At 48.5% G+C, this 16,383-nt stretch overlaps 1 protein-coding gene across 2 annotated transcripts in view; it reads right to left on the reverse strand.

Annotated features, from left to right (window-relative positions):
* ARHGAP31 (Rho GTPase activating protein 31) overlaps window positions 1-15,245 on the reverse strand; it is a 91,702-nt gene extending 76,457 nt beyond the window's left edge. For both annotated transcript variants that reach the window (XM_073308932.1, XM_073308922.1), the window contains exon 1: window positions 15,056-15,245. In XM_073308932.1, coding sequence (XP_073165033.1) covers window positions 15,056-15,155 — 100 coding nt within the window. In that variant the 5' untranslated portion in view covers window positions 15,156-15,245. The remainder of the gene's footprint in view (window positions 1-15,055) is intronic.
* Between the last annotated feature and the right edge of the window lie 1,138 nt (window positions 15,246-16,383).

Raw genomic sequence — 16,383 nt, forward strand, 5'->3', positions numbered from 1 at the left:
ATTAGAAATAAGTCAAGGGACCCAATTACAACATGACTGTCCTCTGCCCATTTGGACCATCCAGGTTTTTGACCCAGTTTGACCCAGTTTCAGAGACACACAACACGACAACCTTTAGCTGTCTCACAAACCATGTCCCAACCCAGCTATAACTGGGAGAATGTAAAGTAGGGCCTAAGACAGAGGTGGGCAAACTATGGCCCATGGGCCACATCCAGTCCGCAGAACTGTCCTGCCCGGTCCTTGAGCTCCCAGCCGGGAAGGCTAGCCCCCAGACCCTCCCCTGCTGTCCCCCCTCCCTGCAGCCTCAGCTCGCCGTGTCACCAGCACTCTGGGCGGCGTACCTGCGAGCTCCTGCCGGGCAGCACAGCGGCATGGCTGGCTGGAGCCGGGCAGCGCAGCTGCCAGACATGCTGCTCTGAGCGGCATGGTAAGGGGGCGGGGAGCAGGGGGCGGGAAGTGGGATCCTGGGGGGGCAGTCAGGGGACAGGGGGCGGTTGGGATGGATCAGAGGTTCTGAGGGGGCAGTTAAGGGGCGGGAAGTGGGAGGGGGCGGATAGGGGACAGGGGACAGGCTGTTTGGGGAGGCACAGCCTTCCCTACCTGGCCCTCCATACAGTTTCAGAACCTCGATGTGGCCCTCAGGCCAAAAAATTTGCCCACGCATGGCCTAAGATGTAGGTTGGTTTGATTTTTTTAAACGGTTCTATAATTGTAGAAACAGACATAGCCTCCTGTTCCAAATGATAAGTCTTTGAGCTGCTCCTGGGCTTGGGGAGCATGTGGGATATTAGCATCTCTGAAGGCATTCAGTTAGTCAAGCTCTAAACATGGAAGGAACAGGAGCAGAAGATGAATAGCTGCAACCCTGCTCAGCTGCTAGAGCAGAATTCCAAGAGTAGCAGCAGGCAGCTGAGAATCTGGCAGCAGGACATGCATTCCCCATCCTCTTGCCTGTTCCCCACTCCAGGGAGGGGCATGCAACAAAGCCTCTGTGAAAGAGTCTGGGCATGTGTCAGGTGCTGGTGCACATGGGATCGCTTTACAGCGGCGTGTGCCGACCAAGAATCATCAGGGGAGGGAGGCCACTGCAGGCACCATACATTGCTGCCCCAGAATTTTATTTGTATGCTTTTATTTAGACAAAGATCCTGCATAGACGTGTGTGACCTATTATGAAATCTGTGTGTTAATAAAGCACCCATTTGTTCGTTGTTCAAGCTCAGCAGCAGTGGGACTGCAGAACTAACTACGACACAGAGGATCTAACCACAGTACCTTAAAGGACTCTCAGCACTAGTGTGATCTGAAGCTGTCATAACCAAATACCAAATTCCCCTCCCTTCTTGTTTAGTTGCAGACTCAAAGTCCGACCCTGGCCTGAGTTTTAAACAAACTTGAGGCTAATTTATAATAGGAATTGTCTCACATGTTCACTCAATAGTACTAAACACTAAGCTACTTGTGTTACTGTCTCTGCCCTGCCTATATGTGTGCCTAGACAGGGGCACTGTTTGGAGCTTCTGCATTGATGCTGAGGCACACAGCATTAGCTGTTGGTAGTAGGGGGAGGAAAGAGGTTGGGCTCCTACTAAAGTCAAGGGTGTTTTCTCCACCTATGATTTTATTTCCCTTCCACACACCCAATTATTATTATTGACGCATGGGTGCCCAACTCCCCTCTGCAATCAGTACAGTAACCTCTGTATTATTTAATTTGACACTAAATTCAATTTGTGCTACAATGTCCTCTGTGCAGTCCATGTCAGTCTTTGACTGTTGTAGATGTTTGTGTTGACAATATATAACTGGACTGCAGAAGTTGTTAAGGGAGAAGCTGAAGGATTTGAGGAGCAGGATTGAGGACAATTGGGGTTTTTGGCACTGGGAAAGCCTGGGAAGCTGTTTGGGATTGTAGGACAGGCATGTTAGCTGGATGTGTCTCCCATATGATCAGCAATGCACCAATTGCAATGTTTACATTTATGTTATCATCTTTAGGATTCTGAGTCAACATCCCAAAGAAGATGAATCAAGCAGTTCACTCTGTTAAAGGTATTGTTTCAGGATGGCTGCTGACTCAGACAGACATCACTGCATCACTCACCCTCAGCTCATAGTCTCAAATTTTACTTCACAATTAATCTGGAGAAGAGAGGACTGAGAGGGGGCATGATAACAGTTTCAAGTACATAAAAGGCTGTTACAAGGAGGAGGGAGAAAAATTGTTTTTCTTAATCTCTGAGGATAGGACAAGAAGCAATGGGCTTAAATTGCAGCAAGGGTGGTTAAGGGCAGATATTAGGAAAAACTTCCCAACTGTCAGGGTGGATAAGCAATGTAATAAATTGCCTAGGGAGGTTGTGAAATTACCAACATTGGAGATTTTTAAGAACAGGTTAGATAAACACCTGTCCGGGATGGTCTAGATCATGGGTGGGCAAACTACGGCACGCGGGCCACATCCGGCCCATCAGGGTTTTGGATCCAGCTCACAGGATTGCCACCCCTGTGGCGCTGCAGGGCCAAGGCAGACTCCTTGCCTGCCCTGGCCCCGCGCCGCTCCCAGAAGTGGCCGGTACCACGTCCCTGTAGCCCCTGGGGGACGGGGGAGAGGCAGAGGGCTCTGTGCGCTGCCCTCGCCTGCAGGTACCTCCCCCGAAGCTACCATTGGCCACATTTCCCCGTTCCCAGCCAATGGCAGCTGTGGGGGGCGGTACCCACAGGCAAGAGCAGTGCACGGAGACCTCTGAGCCCCCCCGCCCCCAGGGGCCGCAGGGACATGGTGCCGGCCACTTCTGGGAGCGGCACGGAGCCAGGGCAGGCAAGGAGTCTGCCTTAGCCCCGCTGCACGCCGTTGCCACCCAGGAGCCGCACAAGGTAAGTGGCGCCGGGCCGGAGCCCGCACCCAGAACCTCTCCTGCACCCCAACCCCCTGCCCTGAGCCCCCTCCAGTACCCTGCACCCCAACCCCTTGCCCTGAGCCCCCTCGTGCACACCGCACCCCCTCCTACACCTCACACTCCCTCCCCCACCCCAACCCCCTGCCCTGAGCCCCCTCTAGTACCGCATACCCCTCCTGCACCCCAACCCCTTGCCCTGAGACCCTTCCTCCCACACCCCACATTCCCTCCTGCACCCCAACTCCTTGCCCCAGCCCTATATTCATGGCCCTGCATGCAATTTTCCCACCCAAATGTGGCCTTGGGCCAAAAAGTTTGCCCACCCCTGGTCTAGATAATACTTAGTCCTGCCATGAGGACTGCAGTGGACTGGACTAGATGACCTCTCAAGGTCCCTTCCAGTCCTATGATCCCATGATTCTACGATTAAGAGGACTCCAATTTTTTTTAAATGAGAACTAAGATACTGAAGCAGAAATCCGTGGCACAGTGTATACTCTGCAGCAAATATGGTGGTTGTAGAATTGCAGAATATACATAAGGCCACGGTTACAGATTAACCATTCTGGTACTGTGTCTGAATCATGAGAGCTCCAGTCTAGAGCGGGGCCTGACCCAAAATCTAGTTCCAAAATCAAAAACTCAAATTTGGGAAAAGTCAAATCTGGGTAAGAGTTCTGCAGTATCTTTACTTCAGCTGTTGCCTTTGTATCATGCTAGCATCTCATCTCCCTGTGCCTTTTGGAGCTGTGAAATCCTGTATACTGCAGCCCCCAGCAGTTTGCGACCAAGTCTAGATAAAATGTGCTGTTACCAATAAAGAGAAAATGTTTGCTAATTCAGAATGTGTCTTCTGTAAAACCTAGTTCAAATTATGCAGCCAGAACATGTGATTCATACTGTTTGCAAGGGAAATGCAGGATCAAAACAGAGGGAGGCATGCAAACAACATGTCTGTCTCATGCAGTGGTTGATGAGGTAAATGTAAAGCAGGAAGCAGCCTGGACCCAGAATATGTGATTCACACATGAGTTAGCCAGGGAAATATAGATACAAAGCAGGGAGAGCTGTGCTTGCAACACAAATCTTCAACCAAGCTACAGGGATATGAAAACCCAGCTCCCAGAAACCAACAAACAGACTGAGGAAGTAATACAAACAACATCCAAAACAAGGAAGAATAGCAAAGTAACAACAGCAAACAGATGGCTTCTGCTCCCATTGTTTCCAGTGTTAACACCCAGCTCAGATTTGCTTTCTTGTTGCTTTCACAGTGCTGCTATAAAGGCTGATGTCTGGGACCTGCAATATGACGCACTGCTAGTGAAAGTGGGTGTAGAGAAAGCAACCTTGGGATTATTACATATTTGCACACACTATCCATTGTGGCTGCCTACATCTATGTAGGAATCTACAGAAGCACCCCCTTCACCTATGCAGACCCAGGTGCTCCATGATACCATCCCTCTTCTCCCTCCACACATGAGTACATGCCCCGTAGTTCATACATTCAACCTTTGATTCCCTATGCAGCAATTGTCTTGAAAAAAAGTTTGGTCCCATACTCACTGGGAGGGGTTCAGTTTACTAATACATTCCTCAAAGAGTCAAATCACAGCACCTTGAAACTGACTCCAGTTCTCAGAGCCTGCAGTCTCTGCCCACCACAAGACCATGGAAACACCAACCTGAGGAGAAACCACACACATACATCTATATACACCACGAGTCGACAGCCTGCAACATGTTCCACATAGTATAGTGAATTTATTTGCATTAGTATATTAGTGACATTCATTTTAATATGTTCTCCAGCTGATACCCAGGTAAGGAGATGATTTAGAAGTCTAAACTTCAAGGTTGAAATCCTTGGCACTCCACATTCAAAACACAGGAGGGACAATCTAGCCTTTCATCCTTCTGCAGTAGATGTACATTGGGTCTTTTCAATGAGACCTTAAGAAGTGCCCTCTTATGTCTTCTGCATGGGCATTAATGATTCTTCAGCACTTTTCATAAAAGTGAGGGTTTGTGCATGCATTCTTACACACAAATATAGGCCTGCGAGTTGCACAGTCATAAAGGCAAACACATACCCCTGTACACACACTTTCATTTGCAGACAAACATACTTAAAAAGGCAGACCCCAATGCACACAAACACATCTTTATGAACATACAAACACAAACTAGCTTACACAGACCTCGGTGTTTACTGTATATAATCACACCCATATGTCCCTGTGCACAGAAACACTCACATGAGCATGCAAATACATTTGCACACACAGAGCAATGCATCAAAACATTCCGCACATACATGTGTGCAAGGACACACATGGAGGGAGGGATAGCTCAGTGGTTTGAGCATTGGCCTGCTAAACCCAGGGTTGTGAGTTCAATCCTTAAGGGGGCCATTTAGGGATCTGGGGCAAAAATTGGTCCTGCTTTGAGCAGGGTGTTGGACTAGATGACCTCCTGAGGTCCCTACCAACCTCGATATTCTATGATTCTCTCTCTCTATGATTCACACACACATCCATGCATGATAACACAGCATACAAACATATGCTTGAGCACGCTTATGCGTGCGGCTGCAAAGCCACATGGCCTGGAGAAGCCAGCTTCACATCTGCACAGCAGGTTTCAAAGTTGGCTCCATCTGGACCATCTCCTTACAGCAAATCACATGCTGCCTGCAAGGTAGGTCTCCCTGCTCATCGGAGCAAGGGCAGCAGTATGACTGTAAAATAAATGGCATAAAACTCTGTTTCCCTAGCACATGGTCATTATGGCTGATGTGGTGACAAGATACTGTCCCAAGATCGGGAGTAAGTGACTGGAGAACTGGCTAGGGCTCTGTGTTTTCTTTCTTCTGTGCAAAGTATTTAGTATTTAATTATTATTAATTTACCTCCTTAAAAAAATGTTGATATCTCCTACAGTAATGCTCTGAAACATTACAATGCACAACAGTGCTACTGCAATGCATTCGGAGAGCTATTACGGTCCAAAATTGCAGTATTTTTTTATTAGGGTCCTAACACTAAATGAGCCGTGTTTTAATGCTCACTCAATGCAGTCATCCTAATGCTTCTTCTATAGGAACGGTGAGTGTGAAGAGATGGGTGTTGAGGGAGGAATGTTAGAAGGGTTTTATTAGCTTTGGCAGAGAGGGTACGGGACGTGATGGAGACGGGGAGTGGAAAGACGGTGGATACTGTAGGATGGGTACTGGAGACACCGTTATTGGAGGAGGATTTATATTGGTAGATTAATGATAGGCACTGGGGAGAGATTTTAGGGTTGTATGGTAGGGATTGGGGAGAGCAATGAGGGACGAGTAATGGGACCAGGAGTAAAGGGTACTGTGAGAGCAGGTGATGTGTACGGGGAGACTGAGAAGAAGATCCATATTGAGGAAGTGGGTATTGGAAAGGACAGGGTGATGGATATTAAGGATGGGTGTCGGTGGAGAGAGGAAGTAGGGAATGGCATTGTGGAGTCATTTCCACTCCCATGTCCTGGAGAGATACGCATCCTCATCCCTTGCTTGTATCCTTTGCATGCCTAGTTTGAGTTCCTACATTCACAGACTCCAAGGCCAGAATGGACCATTGTGATCACTTAGTCTGACCTCCTGTATAATGCAGGCCACAGAACTTCCCCAAAATAATTCCTAGAGCAGATCCTCTAGACAAACATCCAATCTTGATTTTAAAATTATTAGTGATGGAGAATCCACCATAATCCTGGTAAATTGTTCCAATGGCTAATTACCCTCACTGTCAAAAATGTACACCTTATTTCCAGTCTGAATTTGTCTAGCTTCACCTTCCAGCCACTGGACCGTGTTATACCTTTCTCTGCTATATTGAAGAGCCCATTATTAAATATTTGTTCTCCATGTAGATATGCTCAATCTGTAATTAAATCACTTTTTAATTGTTTTTTTGTTAAACTAAATAGATTAAGCTCCTTGAGTCTATCACTATAAGGCATGTTTTCTAATCTTTTAATCATTCTTGTGGCTCTTCTCTGAATCCTGTAAAAATTGTGGGTACCAGAATTAGACATAGTATTCCAGCAGCAATCACACTTGTGCCAAATATAAACTTCTCTACTACTAAAATAACCTCTACTCCCACTAGAGATTCCCCTGTTTATGCATCACAAGTTCTCATTAGCTCTTTTCATCACAGCATCACATTGTTCAGCTAGGGCCAGCAGTTGATTTTCCACCATGACCCCCAAATCCTCTTCAGAGTCACTGCTTCCCAGGACAGAGTCCCTATCCTGTAAGTATGGTCTACCTTCTTTTCTCCAAAATGCATACATTTACATTTAGCCATACTAAATTGCACATTGTTTGCTTGCGCCCAGTTTACCAAGTGACCCAGATCGCTCTCAACCAGTTACCTGTCCTCTTCATTATTTATCATTCCCGCAATCATTGTGTCATCTGCAAACTTTATCAGTGATGATTTATTGTTTTAGGTCATTGATAAAAATGTTTAAATAATGTAGCGCCAAGAACTAATCCCTGCGGGTCCCCAGTGGAAACAGACCCACATGATGATGATTTCCCATTTACAATTAAATTTTGAGGCCTATAAATTAGCCAGCTTTGAATCCATTTAACATGTGAAATGTGAACTTCATATAATTCTAGTTTTTTAATCAAAATGTTGTGTGGTACCAAGTTAAGTGTCTTACAGAAGTCTAAATATATTATGTCAACACTATTACCTTTATCAACCAATCTTATAATCTCATAAAAAAGATATCAAGTCAGTTTGACAGGATAATTTTCCATAAACCCATGTTGATTGGCATTAATTACATTACTCTCCTTTAATTCTTTATTAATCAAGTCCTATACAGCTGCTCCATTATCTTGTCCAGTATCACTGTCAGACTGACAGGCCTATAATTACCCAGGTCAGACCGTTTACCTGCTTTAAAAATTGGCACATTTGCTTTCTACCAGACTTCTGGAAGCACTGTCCAGTGCTCCAAGACTTACTGAAAATCATCATTAACAGTCCAGCAAGCTCCTCAGCCAGCTCTTTTAAAATTTTTACATGCAAGTTAACTGGACCTACTGTTTTAAAAAACACCTAACTTTAGCAGCTTCTGTTTAACATCCTCCAGAGATACTAATGGAATGGAAAGACTGTTTTCATACCATATGATAAGACTACATCATCTGTTTTTTCCACAAATACAGAACAGAAATATGTATTGAACACCTCTGCTTTTTATGCATTATTATTGATAATTCTACCATTTCCATCTAGTAATGAAGCAATACCATTCTCAGGATTCTTTTTGTTCCTGTTATATTTTTAAAACTCCTTCTGATTGTCCTTAACTCTGTTGGTCAGAGATTTTTCCTTGTGTCCCTTTGCTGCCCTCATCAATTTTTTACAATCCCTAACTTCTGATGTATATTCATTACTATCAACTTTCCCTTTCTTCCATGTGTTCAATATATTTTTTTAATTTTTTTACAGATAACCTTCACTTCCCCTATAAATCTATTCAGTTTTTTAACCAGCATGGCCTTCTTCCTCAATTGTGGGATTGTGGCTTTTGAGGCATCTAGTAAAGTCCTCTTAAATGATTCCCAATTATCATTCACACTTTTCTGTTTAAATTCTTCCTCCAAGCTGATTTGGCTCATAATTGTTTTCGGTTTTGTGAAATTGGTCCTATTAAAGCACCAAGTATATATAGTACTGGTCTGGACTTTATTCTGCTTGCACATTATTAATGTGATCAAGGCCATTAATTCTTAGTTGTGTTATCAGTTCCTCTTTCTCTGTTAGGACAAGACGTACTATAGAATTCTCCCATGTTGGCTGCAACACGTTTTGAGTTAGGAAACTGTCATCTATAAAGTTTAAAAATTCCAAATACGTTTTAGTACTGGCAACATGAGACCTCCAGCATATGTCATTCAAACTGAAGCCCCCCATGATCATACAGGGTTTTTTCCCAACATATTATAGATAACAGGATGAATGTCACATAACATATTCTAGCGTGATTTGATGGTCTGTAGCAGTCACCAAATAATATCATATCTTGAGCTTTATCTGTTGGGATGTCGATCCATACAGATTCAAGGTCATTTTCTGCTTCTTGCTCCAGCCAAACACTCCCACACAACAGAACAAGAAGTCCTGTTTTCATGTGTCATTTTAAATCCTTTTTGAGGGTCATCAAGAGGACAGGCCTTGGTTGTCTGTGCTTTCCGAAACCCTGTTGTGTGTCTGAGGCTGTCTGCAGGCTCAGGAAGATGTTGATGCAGTGCTCACACTTGGATCAGATTTTCAAGCTTTTCTATGTAACTAGGAGGGCTGGAGATTTACTTGAAATCAAATGAAATATGTGATTCTGACATAGTCACCTGTCTCCGGCAGCTGGGCACTAGGCATATAAAATATGCCTATGTCTTAATCCAACCCAGAGAGAGTAGGAGCACTGTGCCTGGTTTCCCTCCCCATGTGCAAACATCACAGGGCTCCTCTTGATCTGTCAGTTGCCAGGTGGGCACTAACCGTTCTCAACATGTTCTAGTTTCTATACAAGCTGCCCTGTTGTTGAATCTTACCATAATGGCTGAGGCATAGGACAGGCTGCATCTACCTGATGAGAAGTTAGTGGTGAGGGTTGGTATTTCCCATAATGCAAACAATCTTGCGACCCCCAGACCTGCTACCAAGGTTTCCTATTAATTAATGGGCAAATCCAGAAGTCCTAACTCAGACAAAATTCCCAGTGAACTCAGTGGAAATTTGTGCCTGAGTCAAATGTGAGTATGGCTTTCAGGATTTGGCCTTGGTATATGGATAGCTGGATGAACTGACTAAATAACCTTCTCTCAGGCCTGGGGGGTTAGAGATTAACAATGTGATCAAGTCCCACCTGGGGGCTGTGCCACAGTGAAGGGGAGGAGCTACAAAGAGCAACAAGTCGTAGTGTGTCTAGAGCACAGGGACTGCCTTCCTCCAACCTTGCTCCGATCCAGCCTCCACCGGGGCAAGCCTTGCCCACCCTGGCCCAGGCCCAGCACCCCCACTACTAAACTCCATAGTTGTCTCCCCACGGTCAATACTATTTCAGGGCTTGCAGGAGGGTGAGCAGAGTGTTACATTGGCAGCAGCCAGAAAACACTGACCCCTTTTTCCTCTCCAGAGGGCACTGCTAGCAGGCCCCACTTCACAGCCACATCAGAGTCCTCTGCTCATGAAAAGAAGGAGCCTCAACCACTGAGCACAAGAGGGCCATTTGTTTCAAGGGCCATTAACGAAGCAACCCCACTTTTTCAGCCAGAGAACAAAACCAACAACTGGAGTCAAACAAAGACATTTAAAGAGCTCTGGGTGCTATCGGCGAAGGACTTCAGCCATTGAGGGAACTACAGAGAGTGGGTGGGGGGCGGTGTGGGGAAAATCTGAGGTCACTGCATCCCAATCAGACAGCATCATGCAGGAAACAGATGTGCAACAAACCACAGAAGGGTACAGCAGCAGGAGAATTAACTCTACTGCAAATGGGACAAGATGGGACACAGAGCAGCTCCTCCAGTCTTGGAACAAGGGGGTTATCTGAAGCTTTTCTGTTTTTTTTCTTGAGAGAGAGAGTTTCTGATTCTCCCAGTTGCAGAGAAAAACTGGACATCGTGAGCTGAGTGCACCCCAAAAGCTCAGAAACCAGAAGGCAAAGAAAAAAGCCCCATGTTTGTCATTTTAGAAAATCTCATGATTTTTAAACCAATCTCATGTTTTGGGGCAGCCGACTCATGATTATTGAATGCTTAGGACTGGCAGTACTGGTTTATCCCCACAAAAGGTACAGCGCCCTCTGTCACCCTCCAGTCAACCAATGTGCTTCATTTCTGCCCCAGAGGGATCACCTCTAAGGGTAAAAGGGGAGTTCAGACACCCCACCCCACCCACTCAGTTGAGACGGTCAAGGAAGGCAGGAAGGATCAAGTGCGGTGATAATAGGAACCGGATTGAGACCCAGCAAATACATTTCACACAAGCAGAGGTGAAAGTAAGCCGGTACAGGATATCGGTAAGAAAATGGCTGCTGGTACACAGCCAACGTTCAAGCGCTGCCACAGCAGTGCTTTAAGCACCATACCCACAAAAGGGGCAGTGTCCCAGGGCCCGGCAATTTAAAAGGGCCCGTGGCTCCCAGCAGCAGCCAGAGCCCCAGGCTCTTTAAATCACCACCAGAGCCCCAGGCAGCATGGGCCGGGCAGCACTGAAGGGTTGCCTGGGGGAGTCTGGCCCCAGCCCCGCCTATTCCGACTGAGGCCCCGCACCTTCTGGGGGCCAAGAGCCTTCCCCCCAACCTTGTCCAGGACCCGGCCACGCTGCGTACCAGTAAGTCCTTTAAGTTACTTCCACCCCTGCACACAGGCAACCAACCAGACATCAAACAGCAACAACTTTCAGCCCCTGCTGATCCATGCTGGACTTGAAGAATTATCCTAGAGGAGAAATGCACAGTATCACATTATCAATGCCCTGAGCCATCCATTATACCTGCTAACATATTTTGACTCTCTGCCCCTATTTAATAATACTACTTTGTACTTTTACACCAACTTTCATCCTATGATTGTAAAGCACTTTACAAGCAATTGTTAATTAAGCCTTAGGTATAGTAGGTAAGGAATACAGAAGCATCTTCTCATCCACCATTAAAATACAGCCATCTCTGGGGTGGAATGTAGTTGCTGTTTAACAATTAAGGACAAAAAACTATAGAAGGAGAAAAGTTAATACCTGAAGCAAAATATAATTTTCTCCATTGGAATTTGGTAAGGACATCAGGACTAAAGCCCTTACAAAAATCACCACTGGCTCTTAAATGAATTGACCACAAGAATTCAGGAGCTCAGTATTATCTCTCATCTGAAAAGCAGCACCCCATTATTTGAGGACTTCAGTAACTCAGCCAGAGGTTAGCGTTCTTTACAAGGTGGGATAAGTAAGGCTCTGTGGCCTGAGATGTGCAGGAGGTCAGACTGCCTGATCACAATGGTCCCTTCTGGTCTTAAATTCTATGAGCACAGCACCCCTGAAGAGCATGCTGAGTTAATGATTATGTACTGACCCAGAGGGAAGAAAACCATAAAGAATTGCCAGCTCTACATCCTGCAGCACCCAGATGTTCCTTAGAGATCTCCCTTCTAAGCACAGAGCTGGTCTAACACTCACTGGTTTATGAGAGCTTGTGGAATCACTGTACAAGGCAGCTTTGCAAGCTGGGAAAAAGCCACTCTGTGTGAAGTAGAACCAGTTTGAGTTGGCTCCAGTCCCTTCTACACCCTTGCCTGCTGTTCCAATTAATCCTTCTGAGTGCATTTGAAAATCTGCTTTCACAAAGTTCCACATTAGAATGTCTTTTCTGGACACCAATCAAAGTGCTCCATCCCCATGTCCTGACTACCAGATGCTCTGGACCAGCACCTCGGTCCCATATTGCTTCTGAATAGGCAATAGCTAAAGCCAGCATCATTCCCCCCCAAAACGTACTCACACCCTCTAGGATCCTGCCTGCACAGGAGAGAGTTATCTCCTATTACCTCCACAAAGCCCCTGCCTGCAGGGATACTGGCTTGTTCCTGCAGCCAGTTGATTTTTGGATAGTTAAATTGTCCCACTGACAATTATCTTCCATGCCTTCACAGCCCTTCGAATTTCATCCCATAGTTCCAATTAGAGGAGAGCTGCAGGCTTGTAAACCCATCAGTGACATTTGGCCCCCTCATTGCCCTCACAGTCACTCTGATAGATTTTATTTCATGAGTATTGATCCTGCTAATAGAGGAATGAATGCTCCCACGTCTCTTCCATCCTCCCCTAGCCCTCTGATTTAACTTCTACCCTATGATCTAACTCATATCCTTCTAAAGGAATATATAACAATTGGGCCTTTCATTTCTGAATCATACAGCACTGGGCAATGTGACATACTATTCAAAAAATAACACAGTATTATATACGAGAAAGGGATATCCACATTTTCCCACATTGCTTTTCAAGACAGACCATGTAAGTAGATTGAATTGTGAACCATCCTACAAATGACACCTAAGACAAGGTCATCACCACTCATTGTCATAAAAAAACAACCCACTGTATTTTTTGTAATAAACGCTTGCTTTTTAGTCCAGCTGCCCTGGCCTAATTTCACCTGGGACAATGCTGTTCTTTCCCTCTAAATTGCCTCAGCAGTTTCCACTGGATATGCTTGCTCTTTCCTATCCTAAACTGTTGTGCAGCGTTGCTATGAGCTGCTGTAAACAGCTCCTCACCAGAGGTGGCTGCTGGGGTGATGGGTGGAATTCACTAGCACACATAATTCGTGTATCATTGTTTTAAAATGTGTTATATTTGTTTGCTGTTTGGAGCATTGGGCATTAAGGTACTGTATACGTAGAAGATATTGTAAGTACTTAACATTACTGCTGATTTGCATTGTAAACTGTCTTTTGCACTAACCAGAGAGATGCACATATGTAACATGCACATGTATATGAATATCACACACACATATATAGCACATCTTTCATGTGTGATAGAAAAGATTTACTACATAATCTAGTCTATCTCTCTGCCAAGGCAGGCATGTTAAGTACATCATTAATCATCCTAATCATCATAGAGTGAAAGACCCAATTGTAAGGCCCACCCTACATGGAGCTGACGTTGCTGCAAGAGCTCTGTCACTCAGAGTAGCCCGAATCTGGGGAAAGTAACTCAGTAACTGGAACATTATGCTAACTTAGATGGAGGAGCTGGGGCAGACACATATTTATTCTTTCCCCATCTACTTGGCAAGCAGAGACTATCTGTTGAGGTCTCAGCTGCTTCTCCCATCATCCCATCCCTCTTTTAAGAAATAAGCTCTTTTCCTTTCCTCATCCCAAACCAGTCATTTAAAAACCAAAACCCTCTGACTTTACTGCAGCCACCCCCAGTCTGACCCACCACATGCAGGACCAGCTCTAGGCACCAGCAAAGCAAGCACGTGCCTGGGGCGGCACATTTCCAGGGGCGGCATTCCGGCCATCCTTTTTGGGGGGGGGCAGTTGCACTTTCGGAGCTGCGCCACTTAGACAGGGCGAGGGCACCGCGCCTCCGGCCACAGCGGGAAGGGGAAGCCCCAGCCCCAGGATGCTGAGCTGCCAGGGCACAGCCGCTACCTAGGGAGAAGAGGGCGAGTCCTGCCGGGAAGCCGGGGCTGCGCCACCTCATCTGCGCACTGGCTGCTGCGCTGCCTTGTGCCACCCCTTGTATTGGGGCTTCTCTGCGCAGCAGGTGGGGGAGGGGGTCAAGCCCCTGCAGGCGCTGGGAGAAGGTGACATCACTCCCTCCGCTTCCAGCGCCGCCTGCGAGCCCCAGCCCCACCTGAGCTTGGGGTGGCAAATTTTTTGCTTGGGGTGGCAAAAAACCTATAGCCGGCCCTGACCACATGCTCATCTGAAAGCCCAGAAGAAGGAGAGGCGAGGATAGAGAGAGACCAAGCAAGGATGTGGTTATATGATCTCAGCTGACCCCCTGAAGCCCCACACACGTCCCTCCCTCATCCCTTCTGTCCTTGCCCAGCACAGCAACAGAAAGAGGAGATGGGAGCCTTACTGGACATAGGGATAAGGGGCGTTCCGGGTTCCTCTTTAAGACCCTGTTGTGTGGGTGCTGAGTGCCCTCTCCCCCCATGCTTCATTTGGAATGAAAGAGTTGCCCGGGCTCAAGCAATTAGGCAGCAGGTCCCAAGCAAGTTTTTCACATTCATAAGGGATGTGGCAAGCCCAGAGGTGCCGGGGCTACACAGTGCCAAGCCTAGAGGTGAGTTAAGCACTGACCCATGGACTTCAGTGGCAATTCAGAGCCTGGAAGGAGCAGACCCTAGGCGTGACCCTGGCTTGCCAACCTGGAGCCCTTGGAAAGCAGGATCAGCCCCTTCTCCCCCGACACACCCAGTCTCCCCGGCCCGGCTCGCCCCACCCTGCAGGAGGAGGTCAGGCAGCAGCGAGCTTTCCGGCCGTTCGCTGCGGCCGCCCGTGCCCGGGGATCCCACATGCCGCGGCCCCGGCCCTCCCCAGGGCCTGAAGAGGCGATTACCATCCTGCCCCGAGCTCTCCAGGTGCTCCGTCAGGTCACAGCCGAAGGCGCCCGCGGCTCCCTTCCTCTTCGGCTTCGGCTTCGCTCCCTTGTTCTTCATGAGTTAGTCCCGCCAGCGGCTCGCCCCGCTCCGGCCGCCGCCCCGCGCGCTGCCCCTCACACCGCCGCCCCTGCCCCGCGCCCGGGGCGGGACACGGGGGCTCCGGCCGCAGCGCTCCGCCGGCAGGTCCGGGCGAGACCGGGCTGCCCGGCAGGCAGGCGGCCGCGGCGCGCACAGCCCGGGCCCGGCGGGCTTCTCATCAGCGGGGGCGGCGGCGCCGGAGCGGTGCCCGCGGCGGAGCTGGACGACGGGGCGGGGGCGCTCCTCGAGCAAACCCCGCCCGGTTCCTCGGCGCCCCGCTAGCTGGGGCGGGAGGGGGACGGACCGCAGCACCCCGGGCAGAGGCCGAGCGAGCCGGCGGCCCCGCTCTCTCGCCTCCGGGAGCGGAGTGGGGAGCCCGCTTCCTGCCCTGGCTCCTCCGGCTGCCGCCTTCCTCCCCCCTCGCCGCGCCGCCGCTGCGGGGACGCTCCAGCCCAGGAAAGGCTGGAAGGAAGTTGGCCGGGGAGGAGGCGGAGAGAGGAGCTGGATGGGGGGGGGGGGGGTGTCCTGACAGATAACGGGCCGGCCTGAGAGCGGGCGCTGCCTGGGCCACCAGCGCTCCGCCTCGGGGAGGCCCGGGGGGAGGCGAGACCAGACATGGCTTCGATCAGTGCCCGGCTCCGGTCACTGGTTCCTCTCTCCGGAGCCCTCTCCCCCCGGGACGCTTCCCTCCCGGAGACGCCGGTGCTAGAGCTCTGCAAGGGCCGGGGGAGGGGTCCCTTCCCCCGCCGAGAGCAGAAACAGATGCTGCTGGGCTCCTACGTTCATGCCCTTTGGAGTCAATTGCCAGGAAAGGCTCCTTTGGGGCTTCCCCGTGAAGGGAGTTGGAGGCAAGGAACCGAAATCTCCCCAGGGGCTGGGGAGCACACAGCTGGGGGCCTGGAGTTCAGCTCAGACTGCCACCCGTGCCCCAGCCCAGCGTTGGCGGGGCTGCCTTGCACAGACGCACGGTCTGTCTCGCCAACAGAAGTTGGGCGTAGGTGCTGGAACCGGGGGTGCTGCTGCAGCCCCCGGCTTGAAGTGGTTTTCATCATATACAGGGTTTACAGTTGGGTTCAATGGCTGTCAGCACCCCCACTATACAAATTGTTCCAGCACCCCTTATTGGGCCAATAAAAATATGACCTCACTCACCCATCTTGTCTCTCTCACAACTAATCGTGCTAATAATAAAAACATAAGAACGGCC

The sequence above is a fragment of the Lepidochelys kempii genome, chromosome 1 (assembly GCF_965140265.1).
Source record: "Lepidochelys kempii isolate rLepKem1 chromosome 1, rLepKem1.hap2, whole genome shotgun sequence".
NCBI lineage: Eukaryota > Metazoa > Chordata > Testudines > Cheloniidae > Lepidochelys > Lepidochelys kempii.